A 21,057-nucleotide genomic window follows, 5' to 3' on the forward strand; every position below is an offset into this window, starting at 1 on the left:
TGGCACACCTAGCCCACTTGTTTTTTACTACACTGGAGGATACTGTGGAAAATTGCTCTTAGCAGACTTCCTAAGTGATAACACACGTACTGAGATAGAAAATACAATAAGGGTCCTTACAGTCAACATTCCACTTGATTGTCCAGCCATGGGGTCGGAGTAAATCATGGACAGCTTCCAGGACCGTCTGCAACTTCTGCTTCTGGCCAATTTCAGATTGTGTCACCTCTGCCACATTCAGTTTACGGTCAGCCAATTTTTCTGCATTTGAAAAACAAACAGAATAAATACATAAAAAAGGCAGACAAAACCAAATTAAACTATGTGGAGATAACAAGCACAGATCACTTAAGTCCACTAGGACTTTTCTAAGAGAATTATTTCCCTTGGAAGGAAAAATAGCTGGAAGTAAAACTTTCAACAAAGTGTGTCAGTTCCAATAAAAATGTGACAAAACTGGTAAAGTCTGACTCTGAACATGCTCATCAATCAGGTGTCAAAATATGTAACAACTTTCAGCTAACAGCAATATTAATTATAACTCCCAATTTCTTTCACTGCAGAAAAGTATTTGGCACAACACAGCCTTCACTGCACAAGGAATCTGCACAGGTGTAAAGGACTTTTTTAAAGTTAGTTTAGGACAATAAATGGGAAACATTTTGTGTGAACATTTACTTCAACTTGACAAGCCTTATTTCAAGTTATCTGAAGGTATGAATTTCAGCTAAAGCACATTTTGTATCCTCAAACCCTCAAGACTCACATGACCCAGGATTAGCTCAGTGGAACTAATTTAAAAAGTAAATTGGTACAATCTTGTCATGTTGTTGATAATGTCACATCATAGTTGACTACTTCCAGAATGAAATAATGCAGGAAAATGTGTAAAATTCCATTAGTAAAATTTCAGTTCTGTTCATGTAAGGTAATTATTTGTGGCCAAAGTCATAGACAACTCATTCTTCTCTTCCTCTGTGTTGTAGCCCTTGCAAAAGAGACAGGAGCCAAAATTCTCTACAAAAAGAAAAAGCAGAGAGGGGTAGAGTCCTCCAGCCATGAGAGCAATGGGAACAGCTGATCTCTCCTCTCCCTCCACACCCATAAATAATGTGGCCAAACTCACTGTGATCTGCCCAGGAGGCCAGGACTGTTTGGCCATGCTCCAATTATATACTATTCCACTCTCTAAAACAAAAAAACATGCTTCACCAAAACTGTATACACAAAATGAGGTTCTAAACAATCTGAAGACTCTTTCAGAGATGTTTTAGAGTTGTCAAAATTCCTTTTTCCAACAATGGATATATTTCTGCTCTCAAGTTCAAGAGTATGCTTCTTCTGGATGTTTTATCTAGCTGAAGATACCTTTTTTATTTGTTTGTTTTTTAAAGTGGGAGCAACACAAAAGCATTCTAGTAACCCAAGGAGAACAGACTTGCAGGATATCAACTAACAAATGCTTTGAACATCTTGACTATTTCCAGCAATCCAAAGTAGGAAAATTTTTAATCAATATTATTTTATCAATATTATCAAAACAAGCAAAATAATTTTTCAGTCACATGTTAAGACTCCTGCCTATTCTCAGCCCAAGTTACCTATCAGTCAGCAAACAAATTTATTTCCTTTGACACTAACATCACATGTACCAGGCCATTCCAGCTTCTCTGAGTGGCATTGCTTGAACCTTGACAAAAATAACCAAACAAGGAGCTCCACCTCCATCAGTCATTTACTAAAATCTTACTTCAAACCACTTCAGCATAAGCCCATTGATAAGCTGTTGTCTTTCATCCTTTTTTTTTTTTTTAGGGGCCTGGCTATCAAGACAAAACACCTCTCTCTCACAAAGAATGGTTAACTAATGCTTGAAGTTTAATGACCACACCTTGTTAGTTTTTCCAGAAGGGAGAAGGAAGGTGCAGGAAGGCACAAAGACATTGCTGAGAACAGCACAAGGCTGGGGCTGAGCTCTGATAGCTCCAGGTCAGAGGAGAGGCTCTCCAGCAGGGGCCCAAAATGAAGGAAGTGAGTAAGAGCTGGTGCAGTAAAAGATCTCAGGCTGCAAGATGTCCAGGTCCATCTTTCCTCCTGTCAGATGTGCTACATCTGACTGATTACACAAAGAGCCATAGAACCATTTGGAAAGCTGGAAGAAACCCTTTAAGATCACCGAGTCCCAGCACTAACCCAGCACTGCCAAGTTCACCACTAAACCACATCCCCAAGTGCAAGACCCGCATGATTTCTGAACGCCTCCAGGGATGGTGACTCCAACACCATCCTGGGTAGCCTGTGCCAAGGCTTAACCACCCTTTCAGTGCAAAAAAAATGTCCCAATATCCAACCTGAACCTCCCCTGGCACAGCTTGAGGCCATTTCCTCTTGTCCTGTCCCTGTTCCCTGGGAGCAGAGCCCAATCCCCCCTGGCTGTCCCCTCCTGTCAGGAGCTGTGCAGAGCCAGAAGGGCCCCCTGAGCCTCCTTTTCTCCAGGCTGAGCCCCCCCAGCTCCCTCAGCCCCTCCTGGTGCTCCAGCCCTTCCCCCAGCTCCACAGAGTTTTGAAGAGCAGCTGGATCCAAGCAAATACTCCCCAGTTTAAATTACCTGTACAATGCTGATCCATACCACATTTGGAGGCTCCTGGCTACAGGCTAATCCAGAAGTGCTGAAAGTACTCTTGCTTCATTCCTCAAGTTATTATTTTTGAGGAGTTTCAACTGCACACAAAGCTAATTATGATTAACTAAATTTAAAAGCTTGTGGATGCTCATCAAAGCACCTCTCATTTAAGGGACCCGTGCAGAAAATCCAGCAACCAGTGGAAGCAGCAGCATGAGGTCCTCCTGCCCCACTGTGGCATACACACACACCCCCCCACAGCCCAGCCCACTCCTGAAAACACATCAGAAGGGAGCTGAGAGCAGCCTGGCTAACAAAAAGTGTGGATTTACACAGTACTGGAAGCCTCAAGCCTCTTCGTTTTCTAAAAGCATAACAGTCACTGGATTATCCTGAGTCTTCTCCACTGTGCTTCCTGCACCAACACACACATTGCAAAGATAGAAGGGGGTTGCAAAATCCCAAATTCTCAGAGTGCAACCCCTCATGTGTCATCCACACAGGAATGCACATTTTGAGCACATGCCTGCTGCCATGCCTTCTCTTTTTCTCTACCCCAGAACTAATTACTATCAGGACCGCAAAACAGCTCTCAGCCCAAAAGTAAAATACACTGACAAAATTTTGGACCACATGGCTTCTGCTTGGCACCACAAACACAAACCTCTTCATACCTTTTCTACCCCATTTTTCAGCTGCCTGGACCACAGTTAGTCCACAAAACAGATCAGGAATCATCTGGATTTCCTCCCCTCTCAGCAGCTTGAGGAAAACAGATGGAGAAGCTGAAGCAGCTTTCAGTGACATCAACCATCTCATCACATGTTGAGTTACTGCACAGTCTGCAGCTTTGGGAGAGGTTAATTTTGGGCCCTCCCAGTCTTTGGGGTCACCTTCTCACTCACCCAGCAGCTTTTGCAGCACCTGCCCATCATAAAGGTCCTCTTCAAGCTGTTTGACAATGATTCTCTCTTCCACCAGCACATCATTAATCCAGTCAATAAGAACCTGCAAGCACAGAAAAAGGAGGCAAATGTTTAAAAACAACCGAAATATGTTCCTTTAATTCAAGGCAGTGATCAGGACTATAAAATAGGTGAACTGCAAGCACATGTCGTATTTCCAATTTGCAGAGATGAGACTTGATCAAAAAAAAAAAAAAAAAAAAAAAGAATAAAAGCATCTGATTGTCCTCTAGTGCTTTTAATCTGATTGTCCTGACAACAGGACAAGGCATTTTATCCTTGCCTATTGCAGAATACGAAAGTCCAGAATTAAACTCTTGGTCAAATGGGTCTTGATAACCATTTTACAATTTTAACAGTTCCCATATGCTGACTACCATAACTATGAAAACCAGTCAGTCACCTGTAAAACAGGAATAAGCATAAAGAATCTTTAAAAAGTAAAGGAACTGAGCTAAGTTTCCCAGGTGCCAAAGACAATTATTTCTGAACAGTTACAGGAAAACAAGCCTTGACTATTTGAAGCTGGTAGTAACAGTCTCCTCCAATTTATTACTTAGAAATTTAAATTATTTTCACAAAAGTAACACATTTCTGTAGGAAGAGACACAATGTTAACTCCTGCTACTTCCTAGGTTCCCTAAGAGTATTGCCAATCACAAATGTGAGAAATCCATTGACTAGAGCCACCTGAAACAATAAACTTCCTTTAAAGATTCTGTAATCTTTAATTTGCATCATATAAAGTTGCAGATTCTTTAAATTCACTTTCTGATTAGACTCCATATTTCTGCCTCAAAGGTTCTGGGGTTTTATTATACAAGAGGTCATGAAACAAAAGCAAATAAGCAAAAAATATGCAGGCTTGCAGTGAAAAACAGCCACCCTGGGAATCCTAGGGAACAAGAGCATCTGAATATGTTGGTCACAAGGGCATTCAGCCTGGCTACTGATGTTCATTCAACCTAAAAACCTCAAATAAATCTGGCTAGGCTTAGTGACCATGAAAAGGTTTACAAGCCAAACATTAAATACTAATGCTTCATGCACCTCTAATCCATGTCTTCAGTACTTCCAAAGCATGCTGAAAATACACAGGGCTGAAAGTCAGCTCTAAAAATAGGGACAGTATGTTAGTGGCAAGTTTTAGCTGAGTGATTTGGCAAGTGCTCAATCCATGGAAAGCAAGGATCATCATCAATGCTCACCTACGTAAATCACCTTTGCCATCTGTCCAGAAGGATTAAAACCTCAATAATAAAAAATGACCCTGTTCCAAAGACCTGCCTTTAAAAATAAAGGTTTTCTGCTAAGTTATTCACTATTCAATATCAGCAGCTTGTCTCAGAAGTGGTCTTCCCTCACACAGGGACAAGAAGAGGGGAGGTGACTGAGGACATATGGATGCACAGGGATGAGCTCTGCAGCAGCAGCATCACCCCCCTCATTGCTCCCCCAGGACAAATCAGCAAAGGATCACCACAGCTGGAAGCCAATGAGAAGCACAATGCTATTTTTCACCTCAAAAACTTCAGTTACACAGAAAAACCAGTCATAGATAACAAGACATCATCCAGAAAGATTTTTTTCAAGGTGACTCCCTAATCCCATAACTGTACAAGCTCGAAACACAGACATCCATGAAAAAAATCAACTGAAGAAATCAGAATCATAAAAGGTTTAGGTCTTCTGCGAGATACAGACTTTCAAAAATTATCTGAAGCTCAACAGAAGATATTTAATAATCAGATCCCATTACAGTCCCTCTAAAAGGCTGGATTTCAAGAAGTTCTCAAAAGCTTTGTTAAAGAAAGACTCAGGATGCTAAACTATTTGAAACTATTAATAAACATTTTATTTTGTTTGTCCTGTGTTGAATGGTATTGAAGTCAGAATCTAAAAGCTGCCAAGGAATTAAAAATAAAAGAATAAAATCTACGCTCCAACATCCCATTTCCAACAGTGCAGATGCACAGGAATAACAGTACAGAGTCTTAAAAAAGCAAAATACTTATGCTATGTGCTAATTAAATGTTTCACAAAAAATTTGGCACTAAAAATCTTCAGGTAAAAAAATTAAAAAGACAAATTAAACAGGTCTAGCCATAATTATTTTACTATTTTAACAGTTTAGTACCCAAATCAAAGAAAAATATCCTAAAGAACATATAACTTCTCTACTATTCAGACTACAGCTTCAGCTCCACTAGAAAAAATGAGCTTGCAAAGTGGTTTTTTTTAACAGCTGCTGAAGACTGGAAAGTACTGTAATTAAAAATATCCCAAGCCTTTCTTGATTTCTTGATTATGTCTTAATTAGAAACCTGGAAAAATTTTTCAGCACAGATTTTATTTTTTTTTAAGCCTTTACAGAGGAAACACTGTACTGCTTATTGGAACGACGAAGGTGCAGGAATAGTTTCTGACTCTGCTCATGGAATGTCAGCTCTCTCCAGTTCTTTGTGACTTCTCCTTCATAAAAATGCAGAAGCAGGAAATATTCAATAACCTGAATGTCTCAAAATTTTAACAGCCTGACACAGGCACATTGATGCTTGGTGGGAAGCAGGCAAGAGCTTTTCCTATGCATGAAAAGATGCTTAGCCTCAATTTTTCTGGTCTCACACTCCTCTACCCATTCCTTCCTTCCTGTGCTTGCACTTCATCCTATTGAATTCCTATTACTATTCATAATATTGAGCTGTAGCTCAATATTACATTTTGGGCTCATAAAAAGCTAGTTTTCTACAGCCTTCTGTAATATTTGGAGCTAGTACTGCGGTTTTAAAAATTTAATATGATATTCTGATGTCCTCACAACCATGCCTGACATTTCCTGCATATCTGCATTCATCTAAGGCACTTTTGAACTGGACCAAATGCTCAGACACGTGCACTTGTAGCTGTAAAAATTCAGAGTTCAAGGGCATAAGGACCCCACAGTCACTTCCGTACAGTAGTGGAAAAAATGCAAAACAACACAAAATGCATGAACACATCTGGCACAATGGGAAAACAGGAAGCCCAGCCACGAAAAACAGCCCAGAAGGAAAACCCTGGCTTCAATGACCCACTTCCCCTCAGCTTCTGGGGAAATCAGGAAGCAGAGATCGAAGGTATGAAACTGGCTTCAGGGCTGAGCATGAAAATTAATAGCAAAAATTCACATTCAGGCCTCGTGGCTAAGCACAAAGCACTGACATCCTGTAACCAAGGGGAAGGCTTCTTCTTGCCAAAAGCAACCACAGAGCATTTGGGGAGCTCGGTTTTATCTGGGCACATGTGACAAACCACATGCCAAAGGGCAGTGGACTCATTTTGGTTTTCTCTTCACCTCAGTAAATCTAAAAAAAAAAACCAAACCATAAAACCAGACATGGGAAAAGTCAGTATCTTCTAGGACAGTGAATGTTTTACTACAAATGAGAATGTTTACTCTTTTCAGGCACTGTCCAGAGCAGTGTTTGGATCTGTAAAAAGTTTAGATGAGTCTTTTAAAGGCTGGAAGTTGTTGTAGTTATAAGCCAATCTTACAGAAAGCTTTGCAGGGAGGAAAACCACCCTACAACTGTGGCTTGCTGCCTGGGGTCAAGGCACTTTCAAACAGGACCCAATTCTTGCAAGCTGATGTTTTCAAATTTTGCCTTCAATTAGCAGAAGCTCTTTTTCATATTTTTCCTACTGAAATACAAAAAATGAGCAAATATTGGACAAGTAAAAGAAACTCACATATTTCAGACACTAAAAAGAGAGGATTTTGTGAACACAATATTTATACACACATATAAATAAAACCAGTAACTCATCTCTCTTTCCCTGATTTGAATTTTCACCTTTAGGTCTGTTCAGCCATGTACCAAATCTTCATTACACACAGAGTAAATGAAGTGAGTTTAAAAAAGCTGCTGGTCAGAGAGGGAACTCTGCTGAACACGTCATACTGACAAATTGTGACTATTTTTAGAAAACTGTCCACGGTGATAGCGAACAACACTTACAGGCCTGGTTTTTCATATGTGCAAGAAGACTTAAAGCAGGTATTTTCACATCCCCAACTAAGCAGCCTTCAACAAGGAGATGATATATTTGCTTTACTATGAGAGAGAAGTGAGGTTTTTGTTGTGTTTTTCATCTGCTGGTCTCTGTATGACCACAATGCTGTACAGTCTGTGTCTCTAGAGTCACAAAGGCACTGTCAAAATCACTTCCAAATGCCCAATCCACAATGCATACAATTCCTATGGCATGAGGTTAGCAGAAATTAAACCAACATTTGGTGGAGACAAAGGGGTACTACAGCAGCATCAGCAGCAGATATCTCTGCTGCTTCTTTTGCACTGAGATCCATTTACCCCACTGCATGCAACACTCAGCATCAGTGGCGGCAAGCTGTTGGCACGTCTGACTCTGGTGCTGAAAGAGATCTGGGCTGGCCCCAATGAAACCGAGTCCCACTGCCAGCTTTGAAAAGCCACCAGGATCTGCTGCAGCTATTGGCACATTCCTGTCTGAGGGGAAAGAGAGAGAAGGAACCACTTAGAGCTATAAAAAACTTCATCTATTCAAGTTCCCACTCCTCACTAGCCCGTGGAGAGCTTTCCTTTCAGGCTCCGCGGGGCAGACACTTTTCTGCTGGCTGAGTTTCTAAAGCACAGCAGTTCTCACCCAGCACTGGGGCTCTGGAAATTGCCATGAATTACCAAAGAATAGAAAACAAGGAATAAATTACTTTTTTTTTTTTTTTTTTTTTTTTTTTTTGCATTATACAAATCCTGTACTATAAAATAAGCTTTGCCAGCATAATTCAAACATCTCCTTGGCTTACAGACTGACACCAACACAGTGTGAATTCACATGGATGCTGCTGAATCTCTGTAAAAACTAACTGCTGAGAGGTATGCAAGTTTTTAGCAATTAGCTAAATTGCACAGGCACTCTACAGAACACGTCTCTCCTCTGGGGATGATCCCAAGGAAACAGTCTCCAGTTCCATGCTGCTCCCTGCACCAGGTGATCCCACTCCATTGGAACCTCTCTCCTTGTGCAAGTGGGAACTGGCCTAGTGACCCTGAACCTGATTCTGCAATGCACTCAAACATCCTCAAGTGGTGTTCTGGCCCTAGTTTTCATTCCTTCTGGAGGTTTTTCAGGTCTTTAATCTGAAAAAAAAAAAACAAAAAACTTGCTGGACTACAGCACCTAGGGAAGACTCAAACTTGTATTAAACTCAACAGGAAAATTCACAATTTAAAAGCAAATGTGGTCTCCCTATCAAGTGTCCTGAATCACAGAGTACCTCTGGTTCTTCCACTGCAATGGCTCTTGTTCAGCTGATAATATCACTGCTCCACTAGCAGAGAAACCACATTACATTCTGAGAGGGTGATGCAAGACCACTGCACTTTTGAGAGAATTCACGGATTTAGATTAGATTTTAGGATTCTTTCTTAAAGAAAGAATGTGCAGTCACTTAATTAAAAACCACAACATACTCCCGGTGAATTAGAACAGAAATTTGAGCACAGCTCCTTGCTAAGCTCAGTTTGATGTGGTTTTGTGATGCTAAACACATCATTGCAGTGGTAATAACAGATCACTGGGCTTGTTTTAAAGATGTACCAGGTGAGCAGTTTGCTGAGGCATTTGCTGAAGCAGTTGACTTTGGGGAAGCAGCCAGGATGCATCAGGTTTCCAGCAGGGAATATGCCCAATCTCAGCCCCCTCTCAGGAAATGGCACACACTATCCAAAGTTTTCATAGCCATACAGATATAGCTGGATTGCTGTTTCCAACAATATGATTTTTAGAATTATTTTAAAGAAATGAAGGGGAAGTGTAGTGGGAGCTGTAACACTAGCACAAATACCTTTTTGAAAGGGATCACACTTGTTCAGGCTCGCCATCCCTTCTCTTCATGCTCAAGCTTGCACTATGTTAACCCCAACAACCTTCTGCACAGAAAAGGTTCTCCTAAACAAGAGTCCTTCCAGAGTAAGTCCTCTGTCATGCCAGGCAGGAACCACGGGCACTGCTGAGCCAGGAAGTCTCATTTAACATCAGCACATCTGTGCACACCTCATCAACACCCCAGGCAGCTGGGTCCAGTGATGAGACAGACTCAGAACCACCCATCCCTGACCCAGCACACAGGTAAACTGAGGGCACAACACAGGACAAGAAGAACCTCAGTTCGAACTTTCCCAGAACACAAGAGATCCCTTCCTTATCTCCTAACATTTCAGTCCTACTCTTTCTTCTCCTGAAACCTCACTAATGCTTTGCAAAGCTCCTTCCCAGCTTTCAGAAACAGAAGGTACCTACATTTCATGGCAGACTCAAGCCAAGCACTGATCCTTGCTGTGATCATCACAAGGATAGAAATGGACAATGGAGCTCTGTAACTCCATGAGCACTCTGACATTCAGCCTTTCCTTGCTCCTCTCCCTGTTGCTTTTACCCTTACCTTGTTGTGGGCCTTCCTCTCAGTTTCCACAGCTACATTCCAGTACCAAGTTGCCATTCCTCAACTGTGTTCTTGGGTGACCAGCTTGCAAATTACTCCTGCTCACTAGTTAAAGGTTTGAAGAAGGACAAAACATTGATTTCCTACCTTGATCAGCTCCTTGAACTTAGGGTCTTCTTTTGAGTTAGGATCGATCATAGTGCGTTCCTCATTCTCCTCTGTCCAAGGAAGAGGGGAAAACCTTAGTGAGATCCACTTCAAATGTGCACTGCTGAAACTGCAACAACTCCACAGGACGAAGGGGCTCATCAGCTGACTGAGAAATGGCAGTGCCTGCTCATCCTCTTAGCCAGGGGATGTCCTGTGACCCCGGCGTCGGGCAGTTTTAGAGACACGCAGAAAGCACAGCCCCACTTCCCCAAACCAGGACTGCCTCCCCCTGACCTTCCCCTGCTCTGTGCAGAAAGCTTCAGGAAAATCCCTGTCCTCATGTGGGGCACATTCAGAGTAACACACCCAAACCACACTGAACTACTTTTCTCCTTCCCCTCAGCTTGAATTTAATTTCTAATTGAAAACACCTGCCCCAGATTGCAGCACCTGGAAGAACAGAGTGAGCTTCACTCACTACACTCAGTGCAGCTGCTGAGATTTGGCCTGAGAGTTTGTGCCTCCACCCTCTGGTTCCCCCAAATTTGGTCACACACGTGCTCCTGAGTGCAGGAACACCTCAACCTCTGATTAAGCTTATGAAATAAAATTACCCCACTTTGTGGCAGCTGTGCTGGTACATGGGGGAAGAACATAAAATAGATTTCACAGGTGTAAAGTCCTCTGTTTCTTCTGCTGATGAGATGGGTGAGAAGTGCTCTCTAATGGTTAGAAGGCAAGCCATATGCAATCCAATCTTCCTACTGATTTTTCAATTCTTTCTATCAGGTCAATAAAGAAGGGGTTTTGGTATCAGAGCTCAGGGAACCCCTAAAACCTGGCAGTGACCAGACTACAGTAACTTCCCACTGCAGAGCCAGACCTCACTGCTGTCAGATGGGAAACATGACACATCCTGGACACCAGACTGACCACACAGGATTTAGTAACCAGCATCCAACTGGTTACTTTAGACCTCACCCACACATTTTGGGGTCAGTATTTTCCAGGGCTCTTCATTTTGGTTACAAAAATAAGACTGTACTACCTAAACACACTTGAAAAACTTGCACAAATGAATAAAACATTAATTCTTTTGCTGCCTTTTTTCCCATCCATTCATTTACTTCCTCATTACTGCCTAGGGTGAGTCAGGCAGTCCATCATTAGGAAGTGACACCCATAACACTAACCCTGAGCAGGACTTGACCCGTAACAGAACATGATTTACCACAGAACTCGTGATGGTCATGTCTTTGCAGGACAGACCTTCAGCAGCAGTCCTGCATCTTCTAAAGACATATCCAGCTTTATTGGTATGCAGAAAAAAAAAATCACTGCAGACACTCCTGGTCCAGACATATCAACAAAGAACAGCCTACACTTCACCCACACCTTAGGAAAAAAGTACTTTGCCTTTCCTGCTACTCTCCTAATCAGAAAATCCAAATGAATAACACTTTCTGGGTTTAATTTACTACTTTATTATTTGTCTTGATGTTTGATTAGCTTGCTTCAACTAATTGCGTAGATTGAGAGATATGTGGCCAAGAAAAACAAAAGTGGTTAATTTCAACAAGTTTTAACACTTTTTGCTATTAAATTATGCTGTTTCTCTTGTAGGGACTCAGAGTGAGGGAATGGGGATGGACATGGGAGAGAGTCCATGAACTACCTCGCTTGGCACTGCTCTTCAAACTCCATTTAGCCTTTTTAATTTCTAATCTACAAGTAACATGCAACCTTTTTCAATTGTCACTCCCAATCCTCTCAGCTCCAACTGGGCAATCTGCATCCAGCAGTGAAGCAATGTTGTGTGGGCCACAGTGGGCCCCCTTCACAAACCACCCCTGCAGCACCAAACTTTACCTAATAGCGTGTCTTCTGGATGGATGTCCACAGTGCTTGGGTTCATCGGTGCATTGATGGCATTTTTACCTTCTTCTTGGAGGTCACTCACTGGATAGGAGGAAAAAAAAAACAACAGAAAGTGGAAAAAAAATGCAAAGTTGGTGTAGGTGTAGGGGTTTGGGATGGCATCCATAATAACAGACAACATCTGGTAGATCCATTTCAGAACAGGACCACAGTTTATGGCATGAAGAACTGCAGCCACACTGGAAAATAAAATAAAAGTAACATCCTTTTATAGCTTCCTATTGAACAGAACCACCACAGAAGTGGCTGGAAACTTTTAGCAAGGAACCCAATTCTGTGGTAAGAACCAGCTCAGAGTGCTTGTTTCTCCAGGAGGAAGGGGTGTGAGCTTTGCCTGCAGGATTGCTCCAGCCTAGAGCAGGCAAACTGTAAAAAAAAACCCTTTTCTTACAGCACGACCACCACTCATCACCACCCTTTCTAGCTGCAGAACACTTGCTACTGGCCTTGTTAAATCCTCAGAGATCCAGGCGGACCCACCAAATAAAAATGAAAATTTATTTCATTCCAGTGTTGCCACTTGATAAAATAGATGTGCCGTGATCTGGTGAACACAAATCAGAATTTTTTTACTTCAAGCTGTCCTAAACTTACAGCTGTCATTGGGAAGCTCAGTAAAGCACGCCTCATAAATAAAATGGATGTTAAAATACTTCCCTACATCCTGCCATTAGGAAGGAACTAAACTCGAGGACAAACACTGAATATTCCTTTGGTATTTTCCCAGAGCTTGTCAGTAAGAAAAGCACCAGCACTGCTGTAACACTGTCACATTCTGCAAGGCACATCTCCCCTTAAACTCAGATGACATTGATTACAAGGCATGAAACCACAGCAGCCCTAAATTCTCAGTGACAGTTCTTTGTAAGCATGAACTAAAATGCCTTGTGGCAGCATTTGTGGTAGTGCAGTCTCTTTTGGGAGGGGTCCCACACTCTTTCAAGGGAAAAGCAAGGACAAGGAAATAAATAAGGTTTGCTAGGCAAACTTTTCTCAGGAAAGAAAAGGAGGAACAGTTAAATAATGGTCACAGGATCCCTGCAAGCTCTCCACTTCAAGAGCAGCCATTATTCCCCTTTCCTACTGGAAAAATATTCCACAGGCTTGACATTAGCATGCAGTCTGTGAAGGTTAAAAAATTCTGCACCAGGACTTGCTGTTTTCCCGCCCCATAGAAGTGGAAAAGAGAGATCCTACTGCCACAGAGGACAGGGAAGAATACTCTGCAATCCCCACTCCTTCCCTCACAGAAAATTCAAACAGGTGCTTAAAACAAATTCTCACATTTCTTAATTGCAGTCTTAAGAGGTTACTTAATTCTGGTTCACTGATCACCACTAAAATCCTCATTATGGAGTGCAAGCAACAAGCCCCAGTCTTGTATTTTGAGACCTGATGGTTTATGCCCCATGGTTCCCCACTGCAAACAGAACATCCTCAGGCTGAGATTTAACCTCCTGAATAAAGATGCTGGTGCAGAAATTCTTAAGTTCCCCTTTTCAGCATTCCTTCTCATTTTCTTGAAAAAGTCAGGGAGCAAGAAGGCCTCATAGAACAGATCAAAGCAGCTCTAACCACTTGCCTTGCCCAGCCCTGTTTGCATTATTCCCAACTAGAACTCTCCTACCCCAATAACTCCTACATTGTGATGCCACCAGGAGGCACAAGACAATTCATGTGGAAACTGAAGTCTGATTTTTAAAACCCTGCTAGGACTCTAAGTGCCCAAACTTCAATTAAGCCAGACTTATTTAGGATCTACCAGTCTTATTTCTAGATGTAGCAGTGCTGTCATTCTGGGAATGCCAAGTGTTCAGTGAGTTCAGTGCATTCCCTGCTTCCAGTGCTCTGCAAATGTAGAGGGGAACTGCTAAGTTCCTCTGGGCAGTGAATGCATGGCACAGAGCAGGTGTATGAAAAAAAGAATTATGCATACATTTCAAGCCAGAATACTTCTAAATGCAGCTAAATTAGATTTATTCCCAAAAGTTCAAATAAGGCGATACACTTTTAATATCAAAATTATCTCTACTCTTCCTAACAAAAATACCTAGTTTCGGAGCAATTCACTAAAATGGAAGAAAACATTAATGCAAATTTGTGTATTAAGCTCCCATCCCTCATGACATAAAGAACCACACAAAACCTTCATACTTGTCTTCAGCCCATGTGCAGCTGTGCCAGATCCCATAGCATAGGAATGTGCCCCCTCTTGATGAAGTAAACAAGTTACCCTTTGTCCCCTTAAAAAGGAAAAAAGTCCACAAGTTTCTCTCCTCAATTTGGTTAGAAGACACCTCATAGGACCTTGGGAACTTCACCTCAAATTTAAGAATAGCTAATCGGACAGGAGCCAAAAAGTCCCGCCTAAGCAATTCACTCCTCTTGCCCTGGCTTGGTTTTTCTCCGTAAGAGCTTTTTTATTTTGCCTTTTATTAAAACTTGTTGTCTCCAACACTGTCACGGGAGCCATCCTGCTTATTTTGTACCACCTGAGGTAGCTGAGCTATCAAGGGTATAATGCTTATCTCTGAGAGCTTATAAGACCTGGCTTGAAGAGAAAAACCATTACCATGGGACCAAAACATCCTCTGCCAGCACAAAGCTTCCCAAATCTGCCTTCCCAGGGAGAGCCCAGCACAGGGGGTCCACAGAAGAGATTCCTGCCACAGAGGAAGGGTTTCCTACCTCCTTTTTTGCGCCTCCTGCACAGCAGCCCGGCCATCCCGGCCCCAGCAGCAAGGACAGGGCACAGGCAGAGCCCATGGGGTGTCGGAATGCTGACGGAGTGGCAGCAACTGGATAAGGCACTGCCACCTCCAGCCTGCCAAACCCCCCCTAATTTGGGCACGGTGACACAGGAGCAGGCACTGAGATCAGCTCCCAGCTGCTGGGGACGGGGGCCAGCAGGGAGGACACCGCACTCAGCCGTGTCCCAGCCAGGAATCCTTCCCTTCCCACCCTGGCTGCCCAAGGGATGCTGTTGGCTGTACGTGGAGCTTCCCAAGGAAGTCACCTGCAATCAGGAATGTTGGAACTCAAAATGTCCCTCAGACATTTTCAGAAGTTCCAGGCCTTAGTCAGAAGCATTTTAAACCCTGACAGGCAGCTGAAAACAGCTGTGATTTTAAGTTTGAGCCATGGAATGAGTTACCAACTTTAAAGGTGGAAGAAGCGGTCACAAAGGGTTAGATAGTACAGTAGAAGTAGTTACAAATTAGAGGGGAAAATTTTTTAGTATTGTACAGGGGGGTTTTAACACTTGTACAGGGGGGTTTTCACTTTATACAGGGGGGTCAGAAATTCTAAGATGGAGGAAAGTGGGCTGATCCTGTTCTTCCTCCTTCTTCCTTGCCTCCATGTTCTTGGTGATGCTGGCACTCACAGATTGGTTTAGAGTAGAAAAGCACCTTGTAACATAGGTAGTAGGTATTGGAGAAAAACTGTAAACATATAACACGTAATATATCATATAAAGGACAGCAGCAGCCCTGGGTGGGGAGAGAGAAGAAGACACCAGGCAGTGAGGGTGTCAGGAGTGTGTGTGTCTCTGGGCTGCTGACCAAACAGCCACAGCCCATGAAGACAATCTTTTAAATAACGAGCAATAAACTGCCTTGAGACCAAACAACAAGAAGCTGCAGAATTTTTCTTTAGAAGCACAGGTTAGAGGAGACTTTACCACCACACGAGACCCCTAAACCAAGCCCGGGGTTCCGACACAGGAACACCAATTTTCCAGGGCATTCCCCACACCTGCAGCACTCCAGAAGCCTTTCAGGCTGCACTGGAACAATGCTGAGGGACTTTTTCCCTGCTCACTGCCCCGAGCGTTCACTTATCACTGCTAAGCAAAGAAACAGAAGCAGGAAAGGAAACAGAGCCACAGCGCTGGAAAGAAAAGAGAACCCACAAATGAGCAAGCAGAGGCAGTTAATAATCAGGATGGAGCAACAGGTACATTTCTGAGACCCCAAAAGGTATTTTAATGCAAATTTACAACAAAGAATGGCTTTCAGCCCATGCTTTCACGAACCCAAAGGTACTGTAGAAGATTATGGATATTAAAAGATTGGCAAGTACCAGCAGCAGTGGCTTTGCTGTGAGGTTTATACCAGAGCTGTCCATGCAAGAGCACTGACTGGCAGAGCAGAGCTGTGCTTGCACAAGTTATAGTCACAGTAGGCTCCACATGAGGTATTACTGCTCCTCGTCTGCCCAGTCACAGGGCTACATTTCCCCTTCCCTTCCCCACATGGAACAGCTTCCCCTGTGGTGTTGGCACAGGTCTTTTACTCCCTACCCAATGCTGGTGTAAAACACCTTTCTCTAAAGCCTGATCATTCCATTTCAGAGACCAGTCACAGCAAACCTGCAGCAGAGAAAGCAGGAAGGGGTAGGAGGACATTGAGAACAGGCTGAAAGAGCAGGGCTTAGTCCAGGCTGGCTTTCAGCAAAAACCCTATGTTTTCCCCTAAACTAGAAATTTAAATTCACATGAAAAGGTCCCCTAAAAGCAGCAAGGGTTCCTGGCAGCCCTGCAATATTTTGACAATCTCCTGGCAGTGTCAGCAGTCAACATGATTAAGGGACATGGGAAGCTGTGCCGGCCTTTCAAACAAATTAATAGTGATCAGATCACACACACACACAGAGTCCAGAACACTAGATGTGTAAGCCAGGCAGGCTGTCTCAAACGGGATTACAAGCAGGATTGCTGCACACAGCACAAGCAATTCGCCACAGGAAGCTGGAAGTGCCACCAGAGCTGTCAAGGATTTCTCAAAACCCAGAAGATTGCCTTTAAAGTTAGCAGGAGCACTATAAAAAGATGTCCCAGCTCTCTCCTTTTTAAAAGAAAGAGTCAACTGATATCAACAGCTATCTACCTTCACTCTTAATTTTAGTGTAATTTAAAAAGTTATCAGCAACAGCACAGGTCACTTCAGTCTTTGCCATTCACAGCTTTGTTAATAAAAATCTGACCATGAGTCTCTGCATTTTACAAAAACAGATGGAAAGTGCTACTTAATTTTAGCTCTGGTTATTTCTGACAGCAAGGCTGAATCCCACCCCGCAGAAAGCAGCAGCTGTTGTGACACTGATCCCAGGGTTCCTGTGCTTTCCTTTGCATTCAGCTTGTGCCCAGCAGCGCTGCCTGACCACAACTTTTACATGATGCACTTCCACCTCGTGATTCACTCCTAACTTTGGATGCTGTCAGGCTGCTTTGATGTCCTTGGCTCCAGTGCAGATGATCCATCCAGGTAACTCTGTCCTCCTCTCTGGTGGGAGCAGCATACAGACAGCAAACTTGCCATGCCCAGGTTAACTCAAAACTGCACAGGAAGCTCCCTTCCTGCCAAGTTCTTACTGCTCCCAAGTTTACTTCTTCTCACCAGAGACAAAAGTGTGATCAGCTGCACTTTTTCAGACAGCAACTCACCTGCATTCCCTCATAGTCCAGATCACCACGTGCAAAATAGAAAGCCCATATTCAAGATCATCCTTAGCCCTTTCAGTGCAGTGACACAACCCTCACTCACTCACATTTCGGAGGAGAATGTGGATACAGGGAAAATCCCCGTGGTTAAGCAGCAAACCCTTGCATAAAAGATCAGGTTATCAGCTGGAGCTCCTGCTTTCCATGGGGGAAGCCAGAGCAGAAGGCAACAAGTCCCTGAAGACTCTGCAGTGCCGACCTCTTAACTTAAACTTGTTCCTCTGCCTATCAGACTAACACAGGCAGCCATGCCCACAACTACATTTCCATCTGACAGCTTAAACACTTTCAAAAAGTTGTCTTCAAACCTGCAAGAAACCTTTAACAAAAGGCATTTTTGCCAAGTTTCGCATTTTCCAAGAAAAGCTGATAAACTGAAGGGTTTCAGAACCAGGCCCAAACATGCTGCTACACTCTGCTCTTTTCTAGAGACAAACCACACACAGCTCAGACTACTGATCACTGAATGTATACAAAAGGCCCTGAGATCTTTTCATAGAGAGAAAAGATCTCTCTGTGTCTTTCCTTGTGGGAGAAAGACAAAGCAGCCATTAACTATAACAGAGAATTAATAATCCCAGGCAGATCAAAGGCAAAGACTTTACCAAATCCACATAAAGGCACTGTATCAAGGGACTGCATTCAAAGGAGAACTGTGGTAATAAAGCAAATTATTTATATGCCTCAGCGGGCAAGGCACTCACAATGGCCAGACTCTGGTACCTAAAGAAATGGAAAGGTGTAAAAGAAAAGGGAAAAGCAAAGCCTTTTAGGAAAGGGCTGTAATAATGCTTTTGGCTTAGTTGCAAAGTTCAGGCCACACTTGATTAAACAGATGTGTTAAAATTTACACAGGTAAGTAGTCTATTCTGTGACTGCCAAAAGAAAGATCCCCCCTTTATTTTTGCCAAATGTAAAACATGTATCCAGCATGGTAACAGCATATTCAACACCTGAGCCAGCTGGAAGCATTTATAAGAAATCTGGGCTTTGTTTGTCTGTGAGGGTGAAATACTGCTTTCATATTTTCACAAATAAGAATGTTCCTTTCTTGCTAGGGAATTGTCTGGGGGTATCTGTGGAAAGAGGATTTCCATTGTTTTGGTGGTGTTATGTTGCTGTCTTCATCAGGCAGGGATCCCTTACAGCAAAGAGGCATTCAGACTTCATCTTGAGCCCTACCTGCCACTCACCCCCTCCTTTTGCAGACATTACTGGTTCCAGAAAGCCACATTATGTGGAGGAAACTGTCTGAAAACTAGCCAGATAAGAAAGGGGGAAAAAAAGGAAGTTAATTTTCACTGTGTAGACACACAAACATTAATGCTGGGCAAAATCATTTAAAAGAGCAAAGCAAAAAAAAAAAAAACAAGCCAAGCTAACAAAAAAAAAAAACAATCAAAACCCACCAAAAACCAACCAACCAAACTCACACCACCCCCAGACAGCAGAAATACCAGTGTGGACAAGAATGGCATTTTAAAATATTTGTAAAGTTAAACTTAAAAACATAATAGATGGATACCCTCAAGGATACAGAGCAGATAGCTTCTACACTCCAGGACATGCACTAGCTTTGTCCTGAATAGATTGCTTCAATCCCAAAAGCCAGGCAAGAACTGAAGCTAAAGAGAGCCCTAAAAGCAGCCAGGGAAAGCTACACTGCTCCCCCTGCACCAAACTTTCTACTTGAAAATGGGGAAAATGTACTCTTTCAGCCTCCCCCAGCTATAATTCCCTCCCAACACCGAAAGGGTCATTTCTCCTCACTAAGTAATGGTGGAAGGTTATGATCTCCCAAGGACACTGCACGACCACCAGAACAACTTCCAGCAGAAGGGAGGATGTGGAGTCAAATCTGACATTTTAGAGCAGAGGGAAAGACAAAGTCTGGTAAGAAGAGGAAAGGACTGAAGGAGATTTTGGTCTTGTGTCTACTCCCAGTAGAAAACCATTAAGGCATTTTCAATTTGCTGCCATCCATTCTCCATGAAATGCTGTGCTCTCCTTGGAAGTCCTCAGTGCTCTCTTAGGCTTTGCAGTACTGCTACAACCAAAGCTGGTGGGCACAAGCAGCTAAAGGAACAGTACCTTCATGTCTAGGAACTCAGCCCAAGATCCCAAATAAAGCAGGTGATTTCCACAAGATACCAACCACCAACAAGGCTTCTTTAGCCAAAAGCCACTTCAGAAAACAGAATCAACTCACTGCTTAAGGTATCCACATTTAATGGGTCCAGTGAAAGCAAACCACCAAGGGAGAGACAGCAGAAGCTGTCAGAAGCATTTTTCTATTCTATAATTATATTCTATTCTAGAATACAGATACCCAGCCCATTCATTCAGCCCTTGTCTGAAAACTGAGAGAAAACAGCATTTCAGTTTTCAGCCTCCTCCAAGCTCTACCTCTGGATCCCACATCCAACCCTGCAAACTTTATCAAGCAGAGCACTCGGCTTCAAGAAAAGCTGCAGCTCAGGCTTACAAGTTTACATTTTACAAGTGACCAGTTTTCCATTCCTCCATCAACCTTTTTCTACCTCCTCCATGTGGTTTGGCACTTCTTTTGTAGGTAAGTAAGTGAATGAACATCCCTTAGTTATCTGCCAAGCCAGTTCCACCCGCCTTAGCTTCCTGCTCTCCCCATATCCTTCACACAGAGGGATGAAAAGGTCACCACCACCACCACCAGTAATCTACTGTGCAAATATGACAGCATTTTGTGCTGCTTGTGCTTCTGGACATGCCAAGAGAAGCACAGAGTAACAGACTCACTTCCAGAGGCACTGATGGCAGGAGAGCAGCAGCAAGGCTCCGTCTTCCACAGCTGACAGGACAGAGCTCGACAGCCCAACTCCAGGGGAGGGGAAAGGAGGCTACAGATATGACTTGCACTTCAAAAAAAGCAACTATTTTGCTCGTGCAACATGATTCTACAGGAAGAACAAGCCAAGATAAATGGCTCTGCAGACCACAAAAAGTGCACATGCCTCATTGCTGCAGTTGCCCAAATGTCACCCAGAAAGACAAGGAAAACCATGAAAAACACTTACCTGCAGTGTGGCAAGCACATTTCTTTCCCTCTCAGGATTTTTATAGAGGTGCACAGAGAGAAATGAAAGAGAAAAGAATTTCTATTTCTGCTCCTTGTTTTCCCCATGTGGAATGTGTTTAGAGAATTGTTTACCTGGAGTGAGTGCTTGATTGGATTCAGGTGAGGATTGAGCCTGATGGCCAATCCAACCCACCTGGGGCTGGACTCTCAGAGAGGGTCACGAGTTGTGTTAGAGATAGAGTCAGAGAAAGTATTATGTAGTTTTAGTATCCTCCTTTTATATAGTATATTAATGTATTTTAACATGGTTATAATAAAGAAATCATTCAGCCTTCTGAATGGAGTCAGACATCCTCATTT

General features: G+C 42.9%; 1 protein-coding gene across 3 annotated transcripts in view; it reads right to left on the bottom strand.

Annotated features, from left to right (window-relative positions):
* Positions 1–21,057, bottom strand: part of PARVB (parvin beta) — a 49,355-nt gene that overhangs the window by 17,380 nt on the left and 10,918 nt on the right. The window contains exons 1-5 of one of the 3 annotated variants that reach the window (XM_072923697.1): positions 20,418–20,436; positions 12,071–12,160; positions 10,199–10,269; positions 3,529–3,631; positions 121–261 (exon numbers count right to left, since the gene is read on the bottom strand). In XM_072923697.1, coding sequence (XP_072779798.1) covers positions 121–261; positions 3,529–3,631; positions 10,199–10,269; positions 12,071–12,160; position 20,418 — 406 coding nt within the window. In that variant the 5' untranslated portion in view covers positions 20,419–20,436. Of the gene's footprint in view, positions 1–120; positions 262–3,528; positions 3,632–10,198; positions 10,270–12,070; positions 12,161–14,827; positions 14,936–20,417; positions 20,437–21,057 lie in introns of those variants that run through there. The other 2 variants (XM_030263403.4, XM_002190994.7) reach the window with 2 other exon arrangements.

The sequence above is a fragment of the Taeniopygia guttata genome, chromosome 1A, assembly GCF_048771995.1.
Source record: "Taeniopygia guttata chromosome 1A, bTaeGut7.mat, whole genome shotgun sequence".
In the NCBI taxonomy this organism is placed as follows: Eukaryota; Metazoa; Chordata; class Aves; order Passeriformes; family Estrildidae; genus Taeniopygia; species Taeniopygia guttata.